This window comes from Coregonus lavaretus (assembly GCF_964263955.1).
Source record: "Coregonus lavaretus genome assembly, contig: HAP1_SCAFFOLD_3538, whole genome shotgun sequence".
Taxonomy (NCBI): Eukaryota; Metazoa; Chordata; class Actinopteri; order Salmoniformes; family Salmonidae; genus Coregonus; species Coregonus lavaretus.
Window position 1 is genome coordinate 38,238 of NW_028164267.1, and position 23,573 is coordinate 61,810.

The 23,573-nt window shown below is 46.6% G+C and overlaps 1 protein-coding gene across 3 annotated transcripts in view; it reads right to left on the reverse strand.

Annotated features, from left to right (window-relative positions):
- LOC311117256 (protein jagged-1b-like) overlaps positions 1 to 22,601 on the reverse strand; it is a 30,256-nt gene extending 7,655 nt beyond the window's left edge. For 2 of the 3 annotated variants that reach the window (XM_084192225.1, XM_084192226.1), the window contains exons 1-14: positions 22,265 to 22,601; positions 21,480 to 21,782; positions 15,053 to 15,110; positions 12,494 to 12,751; positions 11,600 to 11,660; positions 10,360 to 10,490; positions 9,861 to 9,980; positions 7,572 to 7,685; positions 5,575 to 5,688; positions 4,127 to 4,240; positions 3,336 to 3,382; positions 2,591 to 2,764; positions 1,702 to 1,852; positions 635 to 799 (exon numbers count right to left, since the gene is read on the reverse strand). In XM_084192225.1, the coding sequence (XP_084048351.1) occupies positions 635 to 799; positions 1,702 to 1,852; positions 2,591 to 2,764; positions 3,336 to 3,382; positions 4,127 to 4,240; positions 5,575 to 5,688; positions 7,572 to 7,685; positions 9,861 to 9,980; positions 10,360 to 10,490; positions 11,600 to 11,660; positions 12,494 to 12,751; positions 15,053 to 15,110; positions 21,480 to 21,782; positions 22,265 to 22,336 (1,882 nt within the window). In that variant the 5' untranslated portion in view covers positions 22,337 to 22,601. The remainder of the gene's footprint in view (positions 1 to 634; positions 800 to 1,701; positions 1,853 to 2,590; positions 2,765 to 3,335; positions 3,383 to 4,126; positions 4,241 to 5,574; positions 5,689 to 7,571; positions 7,686 to 9,860; positions 9,981 to 10,359; positions 10,491 to 11,599; positions 11,661 to 12,493; positions 12,752 to 15,052; positions 15,111 to 21,479; positions 21,783 to 22,264) is intronic. The other variant, XM_084192227.1, reaches the window with a different exon arrangement.
- Positions 22,602 to 23,573: the final 972 nt, after the last annotated feature.

Genomic DNA, 23,573 nt, shown 5'->3' on the forward strand with positions numbered 1-23,573 from the left:
GGCCTCGCCTGGGGCCCTCCAGTCCTCCATTAGAGCTGATAACCCAGTGACTGGCAGGGCCAGGGCTAGGCCGCCTGACCTCTCTGGGCTAGGGAGCCGGCAGCTAAAATGGCCATCCATTAAACAGGGAGCTAATAATTATCATCAAGGGGGTCACCACTCTCCCCTGAAAGAAGTGTTGGGGATAACAAAGTCTCCGGGTTTGGAGGGTGCAAGAGCACGCTTTGAACCCAAGGATGCATGTGTCGTGACAGAGGGAGATCGCTTGTCAAGCGCCAGGAACGATTGCTATAACGGGGAGGGAGATTCTTGTGGTGTACTTGTGGTCGGAGTGAAGGAGGGTTTGTAAAGAACATCCACTTCTCAAGAAGGGCCCATCCCGTCCTCTACCTCTGCAATAACATTCTTCCTCCATTCTCTGCCCTCTCCACTTCAACCTCAATTCTGCCACATTTTCTCCTCTATCCATGCCTCCATCACACCCCCACATTGACCCCTTAATTCACACTTCAACCATTCACCATCTATCCAAGGCTCCATCCATCCATCCACCTCCCTAGCCATCCTCCATTCAGCCATTCATCCACCGTTCTTCACCTCTTGGTGGAACTGGTGGAGTGTAGGGGTCACTTACTCTCATGGCAGTAGGTCCCGGTGAAGCCCTCCTGGCACTCGCAGCTGAACTGGCCCCCAGCCTGGCTCCGGCAGCGCCCGTGGGGCCCGCACACATTGGACGAAATCAAACGCACGCCCCCAGGGGTGCTGTTGGATGCCACGGCAACCGTGCAGCTGTCAATCACTGAGGGAGAGAGACCGGGCGAGGTTAGGACAGTGTGCATATATGGCAATCACAAATGTTGATATCTATTGCACAAAACTGACGTTGCCACACATCGTATAAACCTTCACAAATGCTTTGGCTGCTACACCTTCCAAAAAATAAATATTCAACAGATACAACACATGCCAAGGCCCTCCTAATTTATTTAGTCTGTGGTGTGTGTTTAGATAAAAGTAGTTAACTAAATACAAGGGTATAAACCCTTATCACACTGTTGTAATTACTCTCAAAAATGCGCACGCACACACACGCCAGAGTGAGAAAACGAAGGGGGTCTATTGAGTATTTAGCAGGAAGAACACACACAGAGCACTTCACAGTTTGTCAGATTATTCTGGGGCGTTTTGGAGAGACGAACAAAGTCCAGTAGGGAGGGGAGGAAAAATTTAAGAAGCAGAGGCAATTTGTCAGAAGGAGGAGGGGGGCGGTGGGGGTTCTTGAAGGGAGTGTCTTGTCAAAAAAGTATTCTGTCAGCAGTAGCTGCTCGAAGACAAGAAACCAAATCTTAACCCTTCCCATGGTAACGAGGCCCTGGGGGACCGGCGGAGAACGGGTTAGCGCCGCGCAGGCTTGCTAACCCTAGGTCTTCACACACAATAGTGTGACACACACACCCAGCACAATGGCCTTGAGTTAGCGGACTAGATTACAGGCTCTGCTCGGCTAAAAAGCCCCCCTCTCAGATTTACAGTTGGCTGTAAAAAAAATCAAAGTGAGACGAGTGACCTCAAATTTTTGGTGTTACCTTTCATTAGCATTAGCCAAGCTAGCCGAAACTGGCTAGGCTAACACTGAAAACCAACAGACTTTTACAGCACTGTAAAGACTGCACAAGGCTAAAGCAAAAAGCTACTATGAACCTTTGCAGGGTGTGGTACGACAGTGGTCCTTCAAATGGGAACAGTTCTTGCCCTCGTAGTCTTCGGGACATTTGCAGAAGTAATCGGTAGCCAGGTTGAAACACTGGGCCCCGCTTTGACACGGGCTCGGCATGCAGTAGTCGATATCCAGCTGAGAAGGTGAGAACAGAAACAGAACGGTTTAGACATAAGCCATGTAAAGTAATACCTGCCATTTTACCTTTTCCATAATAACCTATTGTAGACTTCACCACGGAAACCTGCTAAAGAACCATAAACAAACGCTTAGCAGTGGGGAGTTGGAGGAGGCGGGAAAAGAGAAGACAGACTTAGCCCAGACAGAAGGTTCACAAGTGTTAACAAGCGCAACAAAGCTCTGGTTTAGAGTTGCAAAGAGAAACGATCGCAGAGCGAAACGCAGGTGCGATTACAGTGGGGCGAAAGGTAGCACCAAAAAAACTAACAGAACGTGGGAAAAAAGGAGGGAAACAATTGAAGAGGAGGATATCAATGAAAACAGATCATGGTGAGGAGATTCACGCAGGAGAGAGGGAGGCAGTCAAGGAAAGTTGGCCCTAACCACCGATCTAGGATCAGATTACCCCATCTCCAATCCTAACCTTAACCATTAAAAGTATGGGGAAATACTGTATCTGACCGTGGATCAGTGGTTTGAGGTGACTGCAACTTACTCTGGATTTACTCAAGATAAGTTGGCCCTAACCACAGATCTAGGATCAGATTATACTACCTCCTATCCTAACCATAAACCATTACAAGGATGGAGCAATATCTGCACCTGGATCAGTGTTGTGGTTTGAGGTGACTTGGACCAACTCTGGGTGGGCTCTGGGCACAGTGAGGGGGTGTGGTGCCAATCTCTGCTCACCTGACAGAAGTTGCCAGAGAAACCGGGCGGACACAGGCACTGGAAGCCGTTGACGTCGTCCTTGCAACGGCCACCGTTCAGGCACGGGCCACTGGCGCACTCGTCTATGTCCTTCTCGCAGTGCTCGCCGCCGAAACCCGACAGACACACACAGCGGTACCCGTTCACCATGTCCTAGGGAGGGGAGGGAACCGGAGAGAGGAAAAAATAAAGAGAGAACAGGGTGTTGGTGGTGAGTGTGGGAGGTACGGAACGGGGCGGTGAGGAAAACAAGCCATTGTGAAAGGGTTGGAAAAGAATTAAGACAGATTTATTTTTCCTGGCAGGGGACGAGAATGTTTATGGTAATCTGATCTATTGTAGTCATGAAGACCTTCCGCCTATTCCCTCCCTCCCTCCCATCCTTCACAAGCATTCATGTCTTTCTGCCCCTCACTTTGTTAGCATTGCCCGAGCAACTCTGTCATGTCTGTGTTCTGAAAGCAGTTTGCCATTTTTAAAACTGCTATAAAAGGAAAAAAGGGGCAGAAAGAGGAGAAGGGGGGAGAGAAAGAAGCCAAAAACAACTCCAATATGCAAGGAAGTGTCCGAAATATGTAAATTGCCCAGGACCGGTACATTCCGGTAAAATAAGAAAACATCTGTGTCCCAAATGGCACCCTATTCCCCATGATAGGGTTCTGGTCAAAAGTAGTGCAATATATAGGGAATACGATGCCATTTGGGAGGAACCCAATAAACATACCTTGCAGGTTCCCCCATTTTGACACTGGTCCTGGCAGTCATTGATATCTGCGGAAACAATTTGTAACAATACAAAATAAGAAAATAAAAAATATATATAAATTATGTATACAATTTGAGCTCCGCCGAGGCGAGGCCTTGATAAGAATTTATTGTCAAAATTTCCTGCAAGCTTTCCTCAAGATAAGCCTTGTTTGAGAATGGGTGGGGAAAAAAAGGTGCGATTCAGTCGGGCCTCGGTGCGCTGGGGCTTCACACGATTGTTCGAGCACCCATGTTATCTGGACGTTATCATCTGCCCGGCTGTGCAAGCAGACAATGACTCCAGATAAAAACATGTATTTTATTTATTTATTTAATATATATATATTTTTTTGCTGTTGTCCATTTTCAGACTGACCACTCCAGAACTAGTAGTCCAGGTCCAAAAAACACTGAGCCAGCCTCAGTCCTTGCCTTCATTGTCATGAACTCACTTCCAAAACTGGCCCTAGAACAGTTGTTTAAAGTTGCTACTGGCACTTGACAGTGTCATTGCTTCATTGTAGAACAGGGGTGTGCAACTTTGGACTCTGGAGATTGAATGGCAGGGTGAGCAGGCTTTTGTTCTACCCCGGCACGAAGACACTTTCAATTGCTTTCAATTGCCAACCATGATTAGTTAATTAGTTGAATTACCCATGTTAGCGCTGGGCTGGAACAAAAGCCTGCATCCCCTGCTGCTCCCTGGAACCAGACTTGCCCACCCCTGCATTAGAACAAGCGACAGGCTTTTTCATTGAAAACACTCACTGGTGTCACAGTTCTGGCCCATCCAACCGGGGAGGCACTCGCAGAAGTACCCTCCAATCAGGTTGCGGCAGGAGTTGGCATTCAGGCAGGGGTCGCCTTCGCACTCATTGGCGTCTGAAACCCACAAAAACAAACCGTTGAGAAAGACACAGATAGAGGAAAAAGGACCATTTAATTCCTTCATTCCTCTTACAGGGCATTGGCCTGCGACTGTGAGGTGTCGGCAGCCATAGGATTTGAATTTGGGGATGCCTATTCTAAGAATTCTATTTATGGTATTTTCTGGTGGTCTGCTGTGGTTTGCATTCAAACCGCGTCGGAGCCAGTCCCCATGGTGAAAGGCAATTGGGGACAAACAAACACAAATGTTCCGGGGGTGGGGGGGGGGGAGTGAAGGGTAGTGGGGGGGGGGGGGGGGGGGGGGGGGGGTGAAGGGTAGTGGATCAAGGCAGCAGTGAAGGGTTAGTGGCACCCATCCTCTCGCTCCTCACACTAAGAAGGGGTGAGGAAGAGAGAGAGGAGAAGAAGAGGGAAAGGAGGAGTAAGAAGGAGTGGGGGGGAAGGGTAGTTGTTAGTGGATTAAAGCAGGAGTGAATAGAGTTGGTGGCACCCATCCTCTCGCTACTCATTCTAAGCCCTTTAAACACACTGCCATTCCTCAAAGGATGACCTCCCGGCTTAGGAAACCCCACTTTATCCCTGCCCCGAGGATTCCCAAAAGTAGCCATGGAATGGAATGCCGAAGGAACTTTGCCCCATCCTGGCATGCCCGTTTCCAAATCTTCACACTAGAGCGCCACCAAAAGACAAGGGTGGTATGACGAAGAGGAAGATGAATTTGCACTTAGAAGCTTTTCTAAGGTTAGTTTTGAGATTTCACCCCCTAATGGTTAAAGTTCAGATTTGGAGAGTGTAAACTGGTCCTAGATCTGTGTACTAAGGACATCCTTTAATTGTAGCAAGGTTGTTAGAAGTTGCCCTCAACCACAGATCTAGGAAACTAACTTTAACCATTAGAGAGAAGAAGAGATATTTGACCCTGTATCAGTGGGTCAAATACAGTATATAATCTACCAACTCCGTAGTGGGCAAAGAGATCAATACAGTACTCTCTCTATGGTAGTAGGATATAGAATATATAGGTGGTAGTGGGATAGAGAAGGACTAGGTTGTTGTTGTTGTGAGATAGACGGTAGAGGTTTGTAGGATATACGAGTACTCAGTCGTTTCTGTGATAGAGGGGATACAGTAGAGGAGTTGCATGGGGTTTGTGGAATATCAGAGGTATACGGTTTTTAGGATAGAGGATGAATGAGAGATCAGTGGTTGTATGATAGGGTTCCAACTAGATGGCCAAGCTGCAAAGTCAGACTTCGCAACTAGGCCAGATAGTGACGACCGTATGATAGCGGAGGTGCGGGGTGTTATGGGATAGAGGACTGACTGACCGATGAGGCAGGTTTTGCCGCTCCACTGGGAGGGACAGGTGCACTTGAAGCCGTTGACCTGGTCCTGGCAGGTGCCTCCGTGGCCACAGGGGTTGGGGAAACACTCGTCCACATCTGGAGGGAGGGAGAATGTCAAATCAAAAGTCCATGACTATGGTCTCTAGCGCTTGAAAGGCTGATCGCATCATAATGACACAAAATACATTTACATTTTGAAAGTCATGTCCCCGCAGTTATTGACTTTTCCTAAATAAGTCAATACAACACACTGTGGTTGTTAGAATCTTAACCCCTATTAATATCACAAACAGAACTGGTGTTATAACCAGTTTTATGAGGGCATGTCATTTTTTGTATGGTTTCCGCCCGTTGCCCCTCCATCTCCCGATAGTAGGGCCTGCTCCCCTCCTTCTCCCGATAGTAGGGCCTGCTCCCCTCCTTCTCCCGATAGTAGGGCCTGCTCCCCTCCTTCTCTCGACAGTTGAACGTGCCGTGCCCAGTTGATAATCACCCTGATAATTGCTTCGAAACTGAACCTAAACTATAACTAAACTAATTTCACACATAAGAGATGAAAGAAAGTAAATTATGATGGGGGTGAATGGGTTGATGAGCGAGGGGAAGCGAACAATGCATATTTATGTAATGACCAGTTGTGAATGAAGAACAGGGCGGGCCATTCTACTGTATTAATCTATTCAAATTATAATCTCAAAACGGTAGCGGAGAAATGTCAACACGGACAACTTCTTCATGTCACGGTCATTGGCGAACAAGTTGGTTGCAAAGAAAACAAGCCTGGTCGGCACCATGAACAAAGTGAGACGGGAGCTCCCTCCCTCTGCGCAAAACAAGGCACCTGCACAGCAACAGTACTCTACAACAGTGCTGAAGAGTGTCAAGTCAACACTCACACCTTACCAATGCAAGGCAAGAAAGAACGTTTGTGTCATGACCGCCATGCATCCAACAGTTGCCATCAACAGGGCCACAGAGACCGAACAAAGGTATTTCAAAATTAGGCTACATAATACGCATTCAGTGGTGTAAAGTAAGTAAGTAAAAATACTTTGAAGTACTACTTAAGTATTTTGGGGGTATCTGTACTTTATATTTTTTACTTCACTACATTCCTAGAGAAAATATGTACTTTTTACTTCCATACATTTTGAATGCTTAGCAGGACAGGAAAATTGTCTAATTCACGCACTTATCAAGAGAACTGCCTCTGATCTGGCGGTCTCACTAAACACAAATGCTTAGTTTGTGAATGATGTCAGTGTTGGATTGTGCCCCTGGCTATCCCCACCCCCAAAAAATAATATCATGCCGTCTGGTTTGCTTAATATAAGGAATTTGAAATGATCTATAGCATTTACTTTTACTTTTGATAATTAAGTATATTTAAAACCAGATACTTTTAGACTTTCACTCGAGTAGTATTTTACTGGGTGAAATTCACTTGAGTCATTTTCAAATTAAGGTATCTTTACTTATAACAATTGTGTATTGTTTCTACCACTGTACGCGTCGCCATATATAGATCCACTTATACAATGCATTATGCTCTTCTGTATCACACGTGTTGTTTTTCCTATGAGAAAACGATCCTAATGTTCTCTACTTCTATTCCATTCTATTGTTGCGGATTTTTTGGATCAGATGGCACGGCTGTACACAGTGAAAGGAGGAACCTGCCACTGTGTTCTACAACATGCTTGACTTGGCTGCTATCAACGCACGTGTTGTTCAAGCATGAACACCATGAGCAGGAGAGACTTCATCATGAGTCTAGCACACGGGCGACGTGAGAGACATACAAGGGCCAAGGCAGCAGCAAAGATTCCATGCGAGCCGTTGCGCAAGCCAAGGAGCAACGAGGCCAGGCTTTTCTAGTGCTAGAGGCCGGTGAATGTACAAGGGTAAACCCACTGAGTATAATATTGAATTTAAATTACCTAAACCTCAGGTATTACATACTATAATGTATTACTTACTGATGCTGCAGGAGGGGCCACTCCAGCCGGGGGCACACTGGCACTCGAAGCCCTGACTGGTCTCCACACAGCTCCCTCCGTTAAAACAGGGCTCCGACAGACAGGCATGCTCTGCTATGGACCGAGAGAGAGCGAGACAGACAGCGAGCGAGAGAGAGAGAGAGAGCGAGTGAGTAAAAGGGAGAAAGATGGGAGAGAAAGAAGGATGGGGAGGTGGAGAACGGATAGAGCGGGTAGAGGAGAGAGAGAGAGAGAGAGAGAGAGTTAAACTCCTAAACTCCGTTAGTTCTCACACTGCAGGAGGGTGGGGTGGGTTTTCCCCTCGCTGCTGTCGGTTCCCAGCAGCTCTCTCTGGCCCAGCTAGGCTACAGCCAGTGGAGTGGAAAGCCCCTTTGACCTCTCACTAACCAGCTCTGGACCACACCGCAAGACGAGGTGCAAGAGAGGGAGGGAGAGATAAAGGACAGTGCTGAGTGCAAGAGAAATAAACAGAACAAGAGAAAGAATGACATTTCTCACTGAGAAAAAGACAACCAGACAAAGAATAAAATACACAGAAAGAAAGTGACAGAGTTACAGAAAGAGGGAGAGAAAGACTGAGGGTCCGTTCCCCCACTAGGCCTACGTCGTTAGAAAAAACAAACGCAAAAAAAACATCCCCTCTCCCATTTCACTCTCACTAGCCCCCCAGGGCCCTAGCCCTATAGCCTTAGCGTTAACTCTAGCTAGCAGGAAATCGTCTGTCATGGCATGTTGACCCACCGAGCGACGCGCCGTGACTTCCACCCGAGCACAAATCATTGTCCATCCCTCCGCGGGAGGACGAGAGAAGACAGGAGGGAAGAGAATAGCAAACTCACAAGTCACGACGGATTCCACCGCTCAAATCAATTAATGCTCTGCATTCTTTGGCCGGCAGACCGAGGCTGCGTCCCAAATGGCACCCTATTCTCTGTATAATGCACTACCTTTGACCAGAGCCCTATTGACCCTGGTCAAAAGTAGTGCCCTGAATAGGATGCCATTTGGGACTCAACCCAAGGGGGAGGCGAGAGGGAGATGACTGTTGATTGGTGTCAGCGGGCTAGGGGCAGGGGAGGAAGAGAGGGGGATAGAGAAGGAGCATAGGAGGGGGGTTTAATGTTGTTGGGTCTGGCTGGGAGAGAAAAAGAAAAGGAGAATTCAGGCTTGACTGGAAGCTGGAATCCCCCTCTTCTCTCCCTCCACTCCCTCCCTCGCTCTCAAGATGACCGGCGATAGTTTTCAAACCCTTGCTACAAACAGAGGTGGCAACTGTCCCAGACTAACACAGAGCGGGCGTGTTTGACTGCCAACGCCTACAGGGAGCTTCCCCCTCAATTAGCTGAGTCATGTCTCCATTGACCCCCATACAAAACAAGGGCCATCTACTCATCCTAATGATTGAATTCGACCCAACTTCTTTGAAACGTCGTCAACTCAAAACAAATTACATATACAACTCATCCCTATGATCAAAACTAAAACGTTATAGAAACCAACCTTAATTCAAACAAATGACACATTTAAACAACTAAAAGATGTGAGGTAACTGTTAGATTTGTTGATGAAGGTGGAATACAATCCACCCTCATAGAAAGGTTAGCTCCGTTAATGGGTCTCCTCCCGTTCCCGTTTCCCTTGACAACACCTTAACGAGGTCGTCACCTCCTGGCCGGAGTGACGCAGGAGACCGCCCGACGAACGGAACCTCCCTGGATGGGGTTAAGCACGGGGCTGACCCCCCCTAACCCCTGAACTATGACCCCTCGACCTGTCGCACCACATGACTTGGAACTCACCGACCGGTCTTGGGAAAACAAATACCTTTTTCTCTCAGTCTTCACCAGAAAATGAAAAAAATTGAGAGTGGTGTTCAAGACTAATATCCCTCTGGGACAATAAAGTTAATCTTATCCTGTCTTGTTTTCTACTCCAATGTCACTCTCATAAGGAAGAAACATTGAGTGGAACCAGACCCTAGACACTACAAGCGACTTACCTAATATATATATATATATATATATATATATATATATATATATATATATATATATATATATATATATATATATATATATATATATATATATATATATATGTGTGTGTGTGTGTGTGTGTGTGTGTGTGTGTGTGTGTGTGTGTGTGTGTGTGTGTGTGTGTGTGTGTGTGTGTGTGTGTGTGTGTGTGTGTGTGTGTGTGTGTGTGTGTGTGTGCGCGCGCGCGCGCGCAAGTACACGTATGTGTGTCTGTGTGTGTCAGGCGACTCACCTTTCTCGCAGGTGACACCAGAGTAGCCGTCAGGACAGGCACAGTGGTACTTGTCAGGTCCAGTGTTGCTGCAGGTCCCCATGTTCAGACAGGGCTGGAGCGTACCACATGTGTTCAGATCTGGAAGACAGGGAGGGAAAAGTATGAGTGTGTGTGCTGGTGTTTCACAGCAAATGGGTGAGTGTGTTTGTGGATGGCACCAGTTATCAGCTGTATATCTACAGAGCAGAGTGGTATACTACAAAGCAGGATCAATGAGTTAGCCAGCTAACTTGCCCAAATATTCTGAAATAAATAAATAAATATATATATATATATTTAAGATAAGCTTGAAATGGGCATGGTGTAATTGACTCAACAACCAAAAACATATCTAAGTTGAACTTTCTTAATGAACCAGAAATTCAGTAGGCCTATTTCTGGTTGTTTGTCAAAGAGCTGGCCAACTCAATGATCATGCTTTGTAGTATACCTCTCTGGTGTGTGTTTGCATGCGTACCTTTGTCGCAGAGCTGGCCACCAAAGTTTGTGTCACAGAGGCACTGCCACGGTTCCACGCAGGTTCCGTGCACACATCCCGGGTGAGGGATGCACTTATCACAGTACTCGCCCTGCCAGCCATACAGACACCTGCAGGACACATGCACACACTCGATAAGTACTCAATGCACGGGACGTCCGATCTTAACAAAAACACATATTCAGTGCTCAACACGATCCCGCTTAAAAACACACACAATGTATCGCAAGCTCTCTTTTAACACACACACACAAATGAGTTGGGCAGGGCTAAGACTGCTCCTTGAGCAAGTAAAAGTGCTTGTCTGGACAGGGCACTAGCGGGGGTAAACTTTCCACTGAGTCATTAGCATAACAGAGCGAGTCGAATACACCCCCCACACACACACCTTATAATTCATCCCTGGTATCCATGCCCAGCCCACCCTTGCTTGAGGCAATGGATAATTATTCCAGCTACCCAATATATATACACCTCCTACCTAACACATAATTTGCTTCTGAAAGGCTTGAATCAGAGCTGCAAAATCCATCAAAATGTGAAACCATCAAAAGTCCCCATTTCACTCCAGCCTCCCTTAGGAATCAGATGTGTGTTTGAGTTCAGATAAAGCCATAGAAGCTTCTCCAGAATCTCCACAACATGCTAACGTCTCCTAGCGGCGCTTTCCATTTTTTCTTGGCTGCGAGACTAAAAGGCTAACGCGACATCAAAGTGTGGCGCTGAAGGGAGGTGAAAGAGGGTGGGGGCGGGGAAACAGACAGGTGAAAGAAAAAAAAATCCTTTGAATTTGACAGCGGTCTTCGAGACCAGATTCCGCCGCCGCCATTAAGCTCTCACCACTCTGGGGGCCCCTGGCAGACGTGTGCAAAGGGGGTCGAGAGGGGTCGCGATAATCTCCAACCACCCCACATACACTCCCTTCCCAAAACACGCAAAGGTCTGGGCCCTTCACAGCTCTGGATGATGGGAGGGGGATTCATTGGTTTGTGTTTATTTGCAATGGAAAACTTTTTTAAACAGTCACTTCCTGCTTCAGTCTGTTTTCTTCTGTGTTGGTGTTGGGAATTCCCCCTGTCAATGGTGTTATCTCCATGTGGAACAAGGGTGTTGCTGAGTGACAAGTTGCAGCGAGATTCTGAGTCTGGCTCTATTCATTGAGCTTTTTACTAACTTAGGTTAACTGAAAATGTTTGTGTTGGGAAAAAGCGGTGCTTACTTGCAATCTCCGGGCAATTTACAGGAACCATGTTCAGTGCTGCAGCCTTGCCTGCAAATAGCTGAGCGAGATAGAAAGAGAAAGAAAATGAGGGAGAAGGTAAAGGAGAAAGCGAGAGAGAGAGAGAAATAAAGTCAAGAGGGGTGACAGTGAGAGTCAGCAAGAAATTCACAGGAAAAGAAAGTAAGAGAGAGTGACGAGAGAGATAGAGAGAAAACACAAAGAGTCAGCATGATGATGTCAGACAACTCCCCCTCCCACCGCCACTATCTACAAATTCGTGGGAATGTCCTAAGCTCCAACAAGGGCAGTAATCCTACAAAATCCAAGACTTATCCCGGAGCCCTGCCATCGCTCCCCGCTAGGATACTAGGGCCTAAGGGGTGCGCTGGTGCGTTGCAAACAGCCCAAATTCCAAACGGCAACGCTAACTATTTGTACAAGCCTGCCAGGCCGGCCGTGGCCAAAATCTGCTGCGTTAAGACAATCTGCCCTGGTGTCAATGGGTGAAGAAGCCAGCTTGACTCCACCCCTAAATGATATTTAGCCTAGAGTTCATTCTCTCTCTGGTTGGATTCACCTCAACACAGTTGCTATCAATTGCTGGCCATTGTCACTTTCGCTAGTTTTGGACTTCCCTTCCCTGCCTTAATGACAGCATGCTAACAAAAGGCACTAAAGCACAAGTTGCCCTTAAAAAGGCACACTGTTATTTATAGAACATTTTGATCATTGAAATTATATATCGCAATTGATTCTTGATGAATGTCACTTACTGCCTTTTGATCTTTGTTCAACTGTCTAACCTCATGGTAAAAATAACATCTTAAGCTTTTGGCTTCACGTTGCTGTAAAATTACAGATAAGTACTTTTGTTAAACCTCTCCCTCTTACCAGTGCTGCATTCTGGTCCGGACCACCCTTCGAGGCAGGTCTTGTTGCCGTTGTGGTCGCAGTTGTAGTGGCCAAAAAAGTCGTCGCGCGGGCGACAGAACTTGTTGCAGCCGAAACCGTAGTAGTGCTCGTCGCAGCTGACCCGGATCTGGTACTCGAACTGGCCCACCGGCCCGTTGTGCTTCAGGCTCTGCCACTGGCGGCTGGGGTTGATCATGCCCGACTGAACGGCCTTCTCAATTATCTCGCCTCCCACGCCTGATGGAGGGAAATGGATTGCGGAGAGAGAGGAGTCAGAGGGACTGGTAGGAAACACATGGGCATAAGGGGGAGGGGGAGGGGGGAGGCAAAGCCATAAATGCAGTCATACAGACAGAATACATACACAGAAGTCAACAAATGAGGATGAGAATGCCCATTCAGCAAGACAAAGCGTCTTGCTTTGGGACATTTCAATGCCGCTTCTCGGTCTTTACTAGTAGAGGTTCTCCAAATATCAGTGGGTAAATGCCCAAATATGAATTGCCATCCAAGTCTACTGTTGCCAACAGACATAAGAGATGATGCCCCCTTCTGTCCCTGCCCACTTCGCCACCCTCTGCTACCCTTGCACCCAAACAAACTCGACCTCGCCCGGGGTCAGCGCTCGAGGGAGAGAGGATGGCATCCCTACCATGCCAGCGCTGCCATGTAACACTGCGTTAGGGCAGTCGCTGCCTCCTAATCCCATTTTCCATAAAGAAGTCCTCTGGTGCTCAAGAAATACAGAAAGGCAGTAATGCAAACACAACCCCAACGCAAATGTAAAAAAAACTGTACAAAACATTCTTCCCACTTAAATTCTGTTCAGCCTCTGCGAGCTTTGACAAGGGGGTGCGAAAACGAACAAAAACGTTAGCTTAGAATTTGTTTACTCCTCTTTTCTTGGAGGGAAAGCTGCTTTCTTACGGCAGTGCTAGTTGTAGTGGTGGGCCGTAGTAGTAATATTCCAGGCCGTTCTAGAATCCTGAGCTCCAATGTGGTATTTCGCCAGTGGAGTGCAAAGTGTGGTCGGGGTGAGGTGACGCCCTCTCACTACCTGAGGCCCGGAATAGTTTGACGGCGAGGGGGTTGTGGTTTGGCTAAATAATGGACAAAATTAACCCAGGGTCCTCGAACTGAAAAAAAATAAATAAATACGACCTTGAAGCAAACTGTGACCCGCCATATCAAACAGGAATGTCCTGGACGGTTGACGGTGCGAGAAATAGCGCTAACGTAGCATATTTTAAAAATATAGCCAACCTCAAGAAACTGTACTGGACCATCCTGGAGATTTGACCAAACATTTAAACCTCTCAGTTCCGTGGTGAATACAGCTCGTGGCAACGAGTCGAGTCGGCACCGACATGATAGTGAACTCGGTAACTTGTAATTTAAGCTTATGTAAGCACAATTTAGAGACGCTAACTCTAGGCTAAGGTTAGCCGTAGCAGTGTATTTGGCTAGCATTAGCATCACAACTGTGATAGGCTTTTAATGAGTCTGCTTATTGGAGGGTAATTGGCCACGTGCCCAGGGCACTTAGTTTGTTGACGCTAAGTGAGACGGTCAATATTTGGCCTGTCCTCGTTTGGCCCTCTTCCTTGGCAGACGTTTTCATTGATCTAGCTGGCTTGTTGTGTGTGCTTGACGGCGGGAGGGCTTTCGAAAAATAAAGTCTTCAACCTCACACTAACCTTTTCGCATTTGGCCTTTATTGGCCCGAATGCGATGCTTAGTTTCATGCTCGATGTAGACTTGGCTGTAGTGGAACTAATGCCCTCCTCTCCTTCTGGGCCAAAGCACACCTGGACAGGGGTCAGCGTACCCTGGGGCCGATTTAACACGGGAACTATAATGGTTCCCTAAGGGACGCCAAATGCAACACACAGCCATAACTCCCACTGACCGCCTAACGGTCGGGCTGAAAACAAACAACGCTCAAATCTGTAGTGTGATCTCGCTCCATCTCCTTCTCACTCTCTCCCTTACCCGTCTATACTACCGTCACTGTTTTCTGAATGAGACTATTGCGTAACATTACAGTTGAGAGCCATATCGATAGTTGGGGATTACGAGAGCCAGAGGGAATGACTCAAGGTTCTTTATGCTTCATAGTTTTCTGCCCAATTTTGGTCAGTAATGCCAACCAATGGCTTTTCAAATGGGGGGGGCTGAATGTGAGTATCATAAAGGCCAATGTGTGAGTGTGTACCACACACACAGAATGGTGGCGTGACCCTGGCCTGCACCTGCCATCAGTCATAAAGCCTTTAAAAACATTTTTATAAGCACAAGTCTAATTTCCCTGCCCCCAATCCCCCTCCCCCCTAATTGTCCCTTACCAAGAAATCAGTCCCCCAACACACACACACACCTCTGCCCCTTTACACACAAGTAAGTGACTGCCTTAAAGGTTCCTTATTTTTGTCCTGGGACCACCACTTCCAGGTCACAGGGTCGTGTTGCTTTTGTAATGTGAAACCGAATGGAGCAGAGAGAGAGCGATGTAACATAATGCTGGGGGATAATACTCACTGCCCGTAGAAGAGTCATTGTTGAAGTCCAAGGCCTCCACGATCAATGTATAGGACCTCTAGAGAGAGAGATAAGATTGATAAGATAGAGAGAAGGGTCAGGTAAAACAAGTCACAGCTGCATTAACCCTTTCACCCCTGGCTGACAAGTTCACTTTTAGATTCCTTTCTGCATAGTTCCTGCTAACAGAGTTGGCTATAGGCTACTTCTTATTTAGCCTACTGTTTGAATGGACATAACATTTTCGCAGAAATCCAAAGAATTGGGGGAGAGAAAGTCCCATTTGAGGTAATAATTGTCCTTAGATCTGGTATAACATTAATGCAGCGTATACCTTTATCAATAAAACAAAACATTTCTTTATTATTAGGCACACATTCACAGGGAATAGTGTAAATACAGCCAAACTCCTTCCCATTTGTGAGGACACACACCAGAGAGCCGCGAGCGAGTGGGTATGGTGTCTGTCCATTGGCAGTTCTCCATATGTTGCAGATTAGAGAGAGCGCGGCTATCCCCCCCCCAGGCACCAGCAGCCCTCTGATCCGGGCAGGCTAAGCCACTCTCCCTTATAGCAACCCACCCCAAAACTACCCCCCCCCGGATAGAGAGAGATCAGGTGGCGATAAAGAAAGCAAACCGCTGGCATTGTTTAAAAACATCCTGGGCTCCTTTATTTTTTCCCTTCCACTGCACTGTGAGTAGTTATGTGTGGAGCGACTTGAGCGCGCTGGAGTAGGTAGAATAGAATGGGTTTGAGGTAGTGGGTTTGCATCTCTGGAGATCTCTGCTGTGTGTGTGTGTGTGTGCTTGTGTGTGCGTGTGCTTGTGTGTGCGTCGTGGGGACGGGGAACGGGAGGGGGTCCATTATTTCGGCACCTCTTTGAAACTCTTTGTCTCTCTTAAGGCCCCCATAGCTCTCACCGGTATCGGATAACGGACAGCGGAGAGCCGTGGAGGGCTGGGCTGAGGGAGGAGTGTGTGTGCCAGAGTGTGTGTATGCGTGCCTTCATTAATTTGAGACTGTTGTGTACAGTATCATAAGTTTTTATCTGGGTGCGTCATATATCGGTTTGTGTGTACGTGCAATTGAGTGTGTGTGCGCAAATAAGTGTATGTGCGTGCCTGAATGCAAGTGTGTGTCCATACTTGGCTCCAGTCAGAGGGCATGGGCCTCTCTCCACACTCACTTGCCAACATTCACATGAGCACTCCTTGTAGCACTTGTCAATGAAGCTCCAAAAATATGACGGGAGGAAGGTGTGTGGTGGTAGAAACAGGGGGTGATGGAGGGGGTTGGGGTGGTCGGGGCAGACAGCACTCGCTCGTTCTTTCCCTCCCTCTTCTTGGAGGCATGCCCGGCCTCTTGTGCGGGACTTACGGCCTTGCCACTTTGTCTCATTTAAACAAACACACCGCTGGTTCGCTGGCACACATAGCCCTGCACAGCCTAGCAGCAGCTGAAGCTAGCTACCTTGTTCCATTGAATCACTGATCGTTATCTTATATGGATGTCAGTCTAATTACTGGTTGTTTTACTCCTAGGAAATCCAGATGATGTCAAGATATGGGGAAAACCACACAGCAGCTCCAACTGTGTGTGCAGCCATTTTGCGTATCATGATTCGTGATCATAGCCATTGAAATGGAGAGACAAGCTAAACAGTGGTAGCCAAGTCAACTCAAGTTTCCTTTACTATCCATAGCTTGGGAATTTCACTTGGCTAGCTTCACAATTTAAAAGCACTGTCCTTAAATAAAAAAACAACTCCACTCAAAACTGTCCTTTCCTTACAAATATCAAAGAAAAATTATTGTAAAACATTTCCCCCTCCCAAACCCAGCCGGTTAGTACATGCCACCTTTCGTCTGTGCCAAAGTCATGTTTACCAAAATGGTAAATAGCAGCCAGGTAAGAAGGCAAAGCACACCATCCCTTCTTTCCCCAGACTAGTGGTGCCTCTCCAAACATTGTCCCACTTTCTCCCCTACGTCACTCCCTCCTTGCTGCAATATCATTGAGTATTTTTGGAATGGGGCCTAACTACATATTCCGTACCCAGTTTTGGTTGGGGACAGAGGCACGGCCGGGCGCTTTCGCTAGGCTGAGATAAGTGTGGGAAAATAGTTCAAAAGCAAGTGAAACGAGCAGACAAGCCTGGGCACGTCCAGGAAGGGAGTTGGCAGGGTGAGTAAGTGCCTGTGTTTTGCAGAGCGGTAGGAGCAGGGCTCACGCTATGGTGGCCTGATTGGCCTCTACCTATAAAAAGGGGAACTGATATAATGCTCTTTTTTTTAACCCCTTTTTCTCCCCAATTTCGTGGTATCCAAATTGGTAGTTAGTCTTGTCCCGTCGCTGCAACTCCCGTACGGACACGGGATAGGTGAAGGTCGAGAGCCGTGCATCCTCCGAAACACAACCCAACCGAGCCACACTGCTTCTTAACACAATGCCCAATTAACCTGGAAGACAGCCGCACCAATGTGTCAGAGGAAACACCGTACACCTGGCGACACAGGAGTCGCTAGAGCGCGATGGGACAAGAACATCCCTGCCGGCAACCCTCCCCTAACCTGGACGACGCTGGGCCAATTGTGCGCCGCCCCATGGGTCTCCCGGTCGCGGCCGGCTGCGACAGAGCCTGGACTCTAAACAGGATTTATAGTGGCACAGCTAGCACTGCGATGCAGTGCCTTAGACCACTGTGCCACTCAGGAGGCCATATAATGCTATTCTTTTTGGGGGAAGAAAGGATGAAGTCATCGTTGCCCACATTGAATGAAACCACAATGGTGGATTTTTTTTCATCATGGTTTATTTGCAACTGGGGTCCTTTATCAAAGGTCAACTGATATGGGGCCGGTTTCACAGACACAGATTAAGCCTAGTCCTGGACTAAAAAGCATTCAATGGAAATTCTACATCGAAATTGTTTTTTTGTCCAGGACTAGTCTTAATCGGTTTCTGGGAAACCAGCCCATAGTGTTTTGACATTTACAAGCTTTCAATGCTTCTGGAACCTAAAATGTCCAGTATACGTGTTGGGTCAAAATGTCCAGTTAGACATAAACACTAAAAATAAACTTCTATATGGACGTGTTGTGCAGAATGTGCACAGATGAAATCCCAAGACGGTACAAGCAGGCTGTTCTGATTACCCTCACCTCATAAGTCACTGTGTGCTTATCAGTTCTGTACTGTCGGACCTCTCTCTGTTCATCCCCCTCGCCATCTCTCCCTCTTCATTAGACATTCCCCCTGCCTCTCCTAAACACACACACGCACACACTAGGCCTGATGCAAGGTAGATTAGGATTTTACGACAGTAAGGGGGATAGAGAGAGAGGAGAGAGGGATGGAGTGAAACAGAAAAAGAGGAGAAATAGAGGCAGACAGATGGATTGGAGAGAGAAAAGACAGAACGAGAGATGAGCGAGACTAAGAGAATAATCCTAGCTGAGAAGTGAGAGCGAAAAAAAAAAATGAACAGAGAAAATCCAAGCATCAACGTTGTCACTCTAGCTGAACTCTAGCCCGCTGTCTGACCATGGGGGGTGGGGGGGGGGGGTCTACGTCCCATCAGAGTCAACTATCCCCACTGGCCTCCATCCTTCTCTAGGCTTTGGCTCTGGGGGCTGCTGGCTGGCAGAATAATAGGCCTATCGGCATTATGTGAGTAAGGCAACCGACGGGCCATAGGGGCCGAACTTCAAAATAATGGCAACTTCAGCACAACGGTTTAGTCTGGGAGCCCCGAACGAACCGCTGCACTGCTGAGTCTACTGCTGCATCCTGTTGCTTCCCCCCCAGCCACATTATTCCCATCCTGGCCTCCCATTATCTCCCATAATCCTCGCCGCCAGCCCGGCCGGGTCGAGGCTATTGTTCAGCCCACCCCACCCCCCACCCTGTTAATATAAGCTGTCACTGCTTCTGTCTGGCTAGGGCTGTCGAGCCAGGGGCCGAAAGAGAGAGAGTAGCGAGCTCCTCTCTCCAAACTCTGAAAAAGAAAGAGAGAGAGGAGAACAGTGGCCTGTGTCACATAAAATAGGGGGAATGAAAAGTTCAACAACCGCGAGTGAGATGTTGTTGGCGATACTTTTGGCCACGACAAGAGGCTGCCATTCAAGGGCCCAATAAACAGAGTGACGCACAGAGTGAGGTTGTTTTGGTTCACCCGTGCCAATTTGGGGTCGGGGTTGTGGACATATAAAACAGACCCAGGGCCCCTCTAGCCTAGCCCAAAATGTCTAGCCAAGCCTGGGGTGTATTCTTCACTAGGAACCAACGGAAGCAAACGGGCCAATATAGGGAGGGACTTACCTGAAGTCATCCAATAAGAAATGTTTGTTGCAAAACGTTTCCCGTTGTAGAATGTTTTGCTACGGTGTGCACTAATGAATACGCCCCTGTTCTTCAAAAAGTAAAGGGACGGTGACTGCTTCATTTAACACGCCAGTTACTATAGGGTGGCAGGGTTAAAAAGATGGAATGTCTTGGGTCCAGTCAAGCGCAACCGCCCAGGCCCAGGTTGACAAAGAGCGGAGGGGGAACAAGAGGCCTTTATACTGCCTGTGTTAAGGTCAGGGGCGAGGGTACACGCCCAGACCTTTGTGACTTAGGCAATGTCGACTGCCCCTAAACAGTAGTGGCATCGTGTCCTAAATGCTGGCTGACTGTCCAGTTTATGGAATATTTGGGAATATTCCGAATATTCCATACTCAGGAATCTCAAAAGTGTCCACACGTGTGCCCTGTGCCACCAACTAAACAGAACAAAATGTTGGCATAGTTCCAAAAGACTCCTATTTCTAGGAATATCCTCTTTGCAATCCACCTGGAATTAAAAAATAATAATAATAAAAATCCACAGATCCTAATTCTATGGGAAAAGCAATACAAATCCAACATTTCCCTTCCACAACACACATCATTATTCACCCATTAGGTCTAGCCATGGAGAACACTGTAAGCAAAGGGTCTGGAGGGGGGGGGAAAGCAGGCTCCATTGACCATGCCCCCCTTGCAGGTGCACTCCTCCCTCTCTCTTGCTCCCAGTTCCATTTCTCCCAGTGGGAGGCCTCGTTACCTAGCAACTCCCTCAAACATCCAGTCACTTCATCCCATTGATGAACTGGCACCTCTTCACTGAATGCTGATGAGGCAAAAATGTACAATTCATACCAAACAGGGGGTATTGTATGACAACAAATTAAAGTGTGAAAAAAAATGCCAATTCCCCCATTCAATCTTTCATTACCTTTTCCCCTGAGCTTGTCTTTGTTGTATTTCTGGGAAAACAATCTTGAGTAATTAACCATGTTTCCAAATTGCTAGGTAGAAATTGGATGGAAAAGAAAGTATGCGATATGTCAATGGCTTCTTAGCTAGGTCTTTTCATAGTGATATTGGAGCATGTCCAGAAATCAATTTGGGGGCCACATCATTGTGTGTCCAAAACATATTTTGATGCTGCCAGGGCAACTTATCTGCATTGAAATATCGTCAGTCCACTTTGGTTGTCATGTTCTTAGGTCAACTATAGCCTAATTCTTGAAAACAATTGCTGTGTACAACTAGCCTACCTCATTCAAGCTTTTTCCACTCAATTCTCAAAACTACAGTATAATCTCACACAGCCACAGAAAAAATTAGCTCAAAACATGGTCAAAATGGATGGCTCAAGTCATGAAAATTGTGGCATGGTAACAAAAAAACGTGCGCGAACACACATACACGAGAACGGTCAACCAGAGGAATGCGTAGAGTTCATTGAGTGAATTCTGTGCTTCCTGAGAGCGCATTGTGTGTAAACGCCGTGGCTAGATAACCCAGCTGTTTTATTGCCTATTCTTGCAGAAGCCATTGTTTGACGCTCGGCTACTGGCCGCGCTCTTTAGGAAAAGACAGTGGGGAATGAATCCCGTTTAGGCAGCGCGTCACTGGTAGAATGATGCGACGCTACAGTTCTTCATAAATGATTAAACCTATTTGGAATTGTCCATTTTGGTTTACAATTATGGCCTATTCCAAGGAACTGGCGCATGAACACTAGTGATGAGTATTCAGACAGCGCAAGTTTATGGACCACCTCACCTTGAAATATTATATGTCAATCTGATTGAACCATAATATACTGTATTTGTAAGAATAAGGTAACCCCCCCACCAAAAAATAAATAAAACGTTACTGTGTCTTGTCGTGGCACATGCACTTACATTGTGTAGCCTGCCAGCCTCACATGACATGCTGACATTGACATATCCAAAAGTTACTTATTTGTCCATCGTTTTTGTAGTCTAATCATGTCCATTAATCTAAATTGGACTTTGCTGAGCCAAAATATTTGTGGTTCAAGTTCTCAGCAAACTCGCGCGCCCGAGAGGGAGAATATGTTACATAAACATAACTACGCAATCAACTCACCGGCCAAGCAAAGCTGAAAGGTAATACAATCCTCGACTTGTCACTCCTCATGCTCCGCAAAGAAAAAGTATTCCCTCCGACCACGGGTGTAGAAGCCGTGCCGAAACTGCATGGGCCCGCGGAAGAGACCTTCAACTGGTACTCCTTTAGACACACTTTAAAATAGGTATCACACTCGTCCCTCGTGCATTTGCGATCTGCGGCATTCCGAGATCCATCGCAGCACACGCCAGTCTGCAGTTCGCCATTCACGTTCTGCATCGATACAATTTGCAATTCGAAGTGTCCTGATGCCACAGCCACCTGTTTTGGAAAAATAGCGATATTACGTTGTTATTTGAATGAGTCTGCCTTTTGATACCTTAATTTCAAACTGTATGCAAGCTTGAACGTTTCCAACTGTATAAGTAGCTAACTGCTAAATAGAAGTAGCTAACTGCAACAAATCTTATTAAGCTAAAGTAGGTAGCTAAATGTTTAAGTCAGCAAGCTAATATCGACATTAGATAAATGTGTGCTTTGTAGTCACTAACTTGCAACAAACTATTGCAAAGAAATCCCCATACTGTTATTTTACAGAGGGACGCGTTACTGGTTTTTCTAGGCGTGAATTGCAAGTTATTTTAGAATATAAAATTGATGGTGACATGAAAACATGCTCAAGTTTTCCAGCGCATCCTCCTAAATCCACAACCAGTTCTTGAAAATGTGCAAGTCGAAAACTGTAAAATTAGAGCATTACTGTATGGACAAAAGGTGAGAAATTGGCTTGAATATGCACTTACCTTAATCCACAAGCATTGCAATAAGACATGTATAGAAAAAGCAGCACAGATTGAACTCAGTCTCAAAATCATGCCTTCTGTTTGATAGTGCCGTTTGCTGCGAAACTAAAAGTCCGGCCGACCTACGGCTCTATATACTCCTCCGATTTGAACATGCACGAATGGAGAACAACACCTTTTCAAAAGAGCATAGATTTCCAATGCAAAATGGCCTGCCCCCTTGTCTCACTCTTTTGTCCTTTCGACTATTGTTATTTTTCTTTATATATTTCTGATCGACTCTGATACAACAATACCCACGAGCTAAGAAACCGCCGTCTGTAGACGAATGACTGTCCCAGACTTTACAGCAAGTTCATGGGAGGAGGGGGCGGGGGCAATATCTCTGTTTAAAATTCATACGTGGGAGAGGCCCTTAGATCGAAGCCACACCCAATGTTGAATATGCATGTATGTCGTGCATCGTGTGTTTACTCCACAATCAACTGCAAGTGCCATCATACGAGAATGCTACTTTCAAATAAGTCCATAGAGCACACAGAAAAGTACTTAGTATTTGGTTCATAATTATACATTGAGATGAAGCCTCGTGCAGTGGGCTTATTGATCTTGTGTAGTGTAATCCAATCTGGTAGTAATGAGCAAGAGTTAATTATTCTGCTTTTATTGGTCAAAATTGACATATTCTAATGTAGGCTACTAAATCAGACCAAGATAGTGCAATGATATGAAAACCACTTGATGTCTGTGACAAGTACATGGCATATGTCCAACAAAATTCATGCATATTCACAGAAAAGCCACCTGATGATGTAACCATCATCCTTACATTTGACATTTTAGTCATTTAGCAGAGGCTCTTATCCAGAGCGACTTACAGTTAGTGAGTGCATACATTTTTCATACTGTGTCTTATTGTCTTGTTTGACAAGGAACATGCCTGCATCCTCATACATCTATTGCCTATGTTCAGTGAGCTGAGACGATAGTAAAAAATCCATATGATCCACATTAATATCGTATTATGTTGCGGATACCCCTATAGTTGACCCCACTGACACGGCCATTGTGGAGCCCAGCGACAGAGAAAGCCAAGCTATATCTCCAAATCCCAAACTGACAGCTGTGTGGTATAAGGAGATTTGCTGTTTTTCTGTGGTGGTGCCACAAATTATGATTGAAAAACCAGGAGGGCGCCCGTGAGGGTAAGGGGAGACTTACGGTCGGGTCCACCTATTGCGGTGACTGTGAGAGCCCTTTTTCCAACGAAGTCACTCCCTGTTCCAATGACTGTGAGAGCCCTTTTTCC